At 59.5% G+C, this 4,203-nt stretch overlaps 1 protein-coding gene across 1 annotated transcript; it reads left to right on the top strand.

Moving 5' to 3' along the window:
- Positions 1-1,121: 1,121 nt before the first annotated feature.
- Positions 1,122-3,082, top strand: PTF1A (pancreas associated transcription factor 1a). The gene is made up of 2 exons (XM_017535570.2): positions 1,122-2,139; positions 2,542-3,082. Exons 1-2 carry the CDS (start codon positions 1,344-1,346, stop codon positions 2,742-2,744), a joined length of 999 nt encoding a protein of 332 aa, XP_017391059.1. The 5' UTR covers positions 1,122-1,343; the 3' UTR covers positions 2,745-3,082.
- Positions 3,083-4,203: the final 1,121 nt, after the last annotated feature.

Genomic DNA, 4,203 nt, shown 5'->3' with positions numbered 1-4,203 from the left:
AGCACTGACCACAGAAGTGGGTTTTTTTTATTTTTTTTTTTTTTTTTTCATAAAAGAAAGGTCGAGAAAGGAAAAAACAAATCATTCAGGGATGGTCCCTATGGCCAGTCAGAAAGGTGAGAGACTCGGGCTTTGAAAACGATTCACACTCTGCCCTTTAACTTCAATGCCCTCCCTCCGGACTCTGCTGGAGCAGACGATTCAATTGACTCCTTTTGTATCCAGTTTATTGCTCAGAATCCCTAGGGTCTCGATCTGCTCTCAGAAGAAACGCGCCCTGCTGAGCTGCTCTTGGAGGCAGCCCCTCCCGTCTCCCCATTCCTTTCTCCGGGCGGGGAAGGGCAGGGGAGACTGCTGCTGAGCCGACGTCGCTGGGGACCGGCACCAGGCACCAGAGCCAGGCTCCGGGTCGGCGTCCCATAGGTGCGCTCTCATCCCTTGTGCTGCGCCCGGAAAGCCTTGGGAGTGGGCCCGGCTCAACTTCCAATGCCACCCGCATATACTCTGCAAACTGTGCAAAAGCCCTTGAAAAGTCCAGAGATGGGATAGAAGCCCCCAACGGAACCTAGGCCGGAGCCCTGTGCGCGTCTCTGATAAGTGGGTGGCGGAATGCACCCACCCGATCCCTGAGGGCAGCACCCTCGGATTGCCCAGGCTGTAGCGGACGAGGATGATCGCTGCGCGGCCTCCGCTCTCGCCATCTGGGCCACCGGCGCCCACCCCTAGAAGCTTCTCTGGCAGCCTGTAGATGCAGCGCGCACCTGCCCCAGCACTAGGGCGGAAGGGCAGGGGGCTGCGCAGCGCGCGGGAGTAGGCGGCGGGTACCGCGGGACGCAGGTGCCCCTGGAGCGGCGCGCGAGGCAGGTAAGGAAGTCAGTACGCAGAGGCAGCGGAGCCGGAGGAGAGCTGTGCGAGAAGCCGGGATAGCAAAGCCCCGCCTTTTCCTCGCCCCAGGAACTCCCAAAGGGAGCAAAGCGCCCCTCGCCCCCGCCCACTGCCGCTCCTCCGGGCTCCCTCACCGCCCGCACCCCGCGCTCTGATTGGCTGGCGCGGCGGGTCCCTGGCACGCGCCTGTGGATGTTGTTATAAGAATCCTCGCGTGCCGGCCCTCAGCTCCAGCAAGTCCTCCACAGCCCTCCCCAGTGCAGCGCGGGCGCCAGTCAGAGCGCAGCGGCCGCGGGCACTCCAGGGAGGCCTGGGGTCGGGCAGCCGGGCGGCCGCCTAGCTGCCCCCAGCCAAGGCCCAGGGAGGGAGGGGCTCGGACGGGCGACGCCGACCACCGAAACTTACCAAGAAGTACCAAGCGCAGCCCGGCAGTCCAGCTGCCCACTGCGGCGGCGAGCATGGACGCGGTGTTGCTGGAGCACTTCCCCGGGGGCCTGGACGCCTTTCCTTCTCCCTACTTCGACGAGGACGACTTCTTCACTGACCAGTCTTCCCGGGACCCTCTGGAGGACGGCGATGAGCTGCTGGCTGACGAGCAGGCCGAGGTGGAGTTCCTTAGCCACCAGCTGCACGAGTATTGCTACCGCGACGGGGCGTGCCTGCTGCTGCAGCCCGCGCCCCCGGCCGCCCCGCTCGCGCTCGCCCCGCCGCCCTCTGGGGGCCCCGGTGAGCCAGAGGACGGCTGCGGCGGCGGCGGCGGCTACTGCTGCGAGGCGGGGGCGCCCCCCGGCGGCTTCCCCTACTCGCCCGGCTCGCCGCCCTCGTGCCTGGCATACCCGTGCGCTGGGGCGGCGGTACTGACGTCCCCCGGGGCGCGGCTGCGCGGCCTGAGCGGAGCGGCGGCGGCGGCGGCGGCGCGGCGGCGGCGGCGGGTGCGCTCCGAGGCGGAGCTGCAGCAGCTGCGCCAGGCGGCCAACGTGCGCGAGCGGCGGCGCATGCAGTCTATCAACGACGCCTTCGAGGGGCTGCGCTCGCACATCCCCACGCTGCCCTACGAGAAGCGCCTCTCCAAGGTGGACACGCTGCGCCTGGCCATCGGCTACATCAACTTCCTCAGCGAACTCGTGCAGGCCGACCTGCCCTTGCGCGGCGGTGGCGCGGGCGGCTGCGGGGGCCCGGGTAGCGGCGGGCGTCTGGGCGGGGACAGCCCGGGCAGCCAGGCCCCGAAGGTCATCATCTGCCATCGGGGCACCCGTAAGTGCGTCCGCTTCCCAGCTCAGGGAGACGGGGACGGGCACTCGAAGGCTCCGGAGGGGCTGGAGGAGCTGACTGCCAAGCAGACAGACGGACCGACGGACTGTCAGCGGGCATGGGCAACCTTGAACTCGAGCTGGGGTTTTTCAGTTTTTTTTTTTTTTTTTCCTGCCACTTTGATCGCGGCTTTCGAGGGTGCGCGTCCCCGCCAGACTTGCAGCTCCTGGGATTCCTGGGAGGTGATGGTGGGGCCTTGAATTGTGGAGGAAGAGAGTGGTTCTGGTATAACCGGAGGACACCTGCTCAGTTGAGGTGCCCAGGAAAGGGTCCTAAAGGACTTGATGGGATCACTGGGAATGTGGTTGGAGATTCACAGTCTGTTTTCTCTTCTCACCTCTCCAGGGTCCCCCTCCCCCAGTGACCCGGATTATGGCCTCCCTCCGCTAGCAGGACACTCTCTCTCTTGGACTGATGAAAAGCAACTCAAAGAACAAAATATTATCCGAACAGCCAAAGTCTGGACCCCAGAGGACCCCAGAAAACTCAACAGCAAATCTTCCTTCAACAACATAGAAAACGAACCACCATTTGAGTTTGTGTCCTGAGAAGTCCCAGACTCAGCTGAGGATCTGATTATGTTTCTGTGCATATTGTACATGGAAATATCTATAATGTAAATGTAATTTAAGAATCAAATTTTTCTAATGGCAATCAACTGTTATTTATCTATTTATTCTGTTGAGTTGATGAAATCAATGATTTCTTTTTAAATATATAATTTATATAATTTATCCTGATTTTCTGAAAATATGCAATAGCCTATGATTTTCCTGAACTCTATGTTGCTGGGAGAACTCTGGCCGGAAAAGTCATGCTTATTTATTGCCAGATATGGTTTATTTCTAAGCGTTGTCAATAAATGCTATTTACGCCTTTTCCTGAAGGTTTTTGAGTACATGATTTGATAGATAATTGTTAGAAAGAATTAACTTAGTAAAAAATTAACCGAACCAGAGACTCAAAGTGTAGCTCTCCAGTAAGAAGCTACATTTCAGATTTAGCCTAAAGGTGGGTAAGTTAAAGGATTAGACTTACTCAACCTGCTATGTTCTATGACAGAACTTCATCTAGGTCGCCTGCCCTACATAACAGCTTTTGTCTGTATTTTTAGCCCACCTTCCATACACCCTGTGGGGCAAATATATCTTGGAGTATTTATTGTTCCCATTTTGCAAATGGGAAAGGTAAGGCTCAGAGATGACATTTGATTTACTCAAGGTCACCTCCACCCTGTCTATTCCTGGTGTATAAAAGTGAGCGCATGGTGTACGGTGGGAGCAGGGGACTAGTGGGTTGGCTAAGGAAATGGGCCTTTCTGCTTCCGCCGGCTGGGAAAGGGGCTGCTCTTGAGCTGCCCTGTGACCAACCTTTTCATTAGCAACAGCATCAGGTACCTGGAACTCAGGAGTACTCCTTTCAGAGGAGATGGGACAGGCTACGGTGCCAAAGCCTGAAGACCACTCGGAGGCCACTCAACAAAATCCAGGGTCTTTAAGGTAAGGTAGGAAGAAGCCGCTCGCTACCCCTGCCACTTTGCAATAAGCTTACTTCCAAAACTGAGCTCGTTTTGCCTTCAACAGAACTTGGTCCTCCTCGGCCAGCAACCTGGGGAGGAGGCGAGCCTGGGGCGGGGGGCGCAGGGTCTCCCCCTAGCGAAGGGGAGAAGAGCGAGGGCGCGGCCAAGGCCGCTGAGCCAGAAAGCCGGGGAGTCCAGGCTTGGGTTTGTCTCCTCTGTGGCCACGAGCTCCTCCCGGGCTCTCGAGGCGTCCTCCCCTGCCCGCCGGAGCCGGGACGCGCGGCAGTGGACGGCGAGGCCCGGCGCGCGCGCAGATGGCGCTGGCACAAGCGCCTACTGGAAACGCGCTCCTCCGCGTCGCACCGCAGCCCGCGCGGCGCAGGCCTGGCCCAGGCGGGCTGTGGCTCCGCGGTCCGCGGCGGCCTGGTCGGCAAAGGTGCACTTGCGGATAGCCCCTAAGATCCGCGGTCCTGCCGCAGGACAATTTG

This window comes from Cebus imitator, unplaced genomic scaffold (assembly GCF_001604975.1).
Source record: "Cebus imitator isolate Cc_AM_T3 unplaced genomic scaffold, Cebus_imitator-1.0 Scaffold92, whole genome shotgun sequence".
Taxonomy (NCBI): Eukaryota; Metazoa; Chordata; class Mammalia; order Primates; family Cebidae; genus Cebus; species Cebus imitator.
Note: the sequence above shows the minus strand (reverse complement) of the source record. Positions and strands in the feature narration are given on the sequence as shown.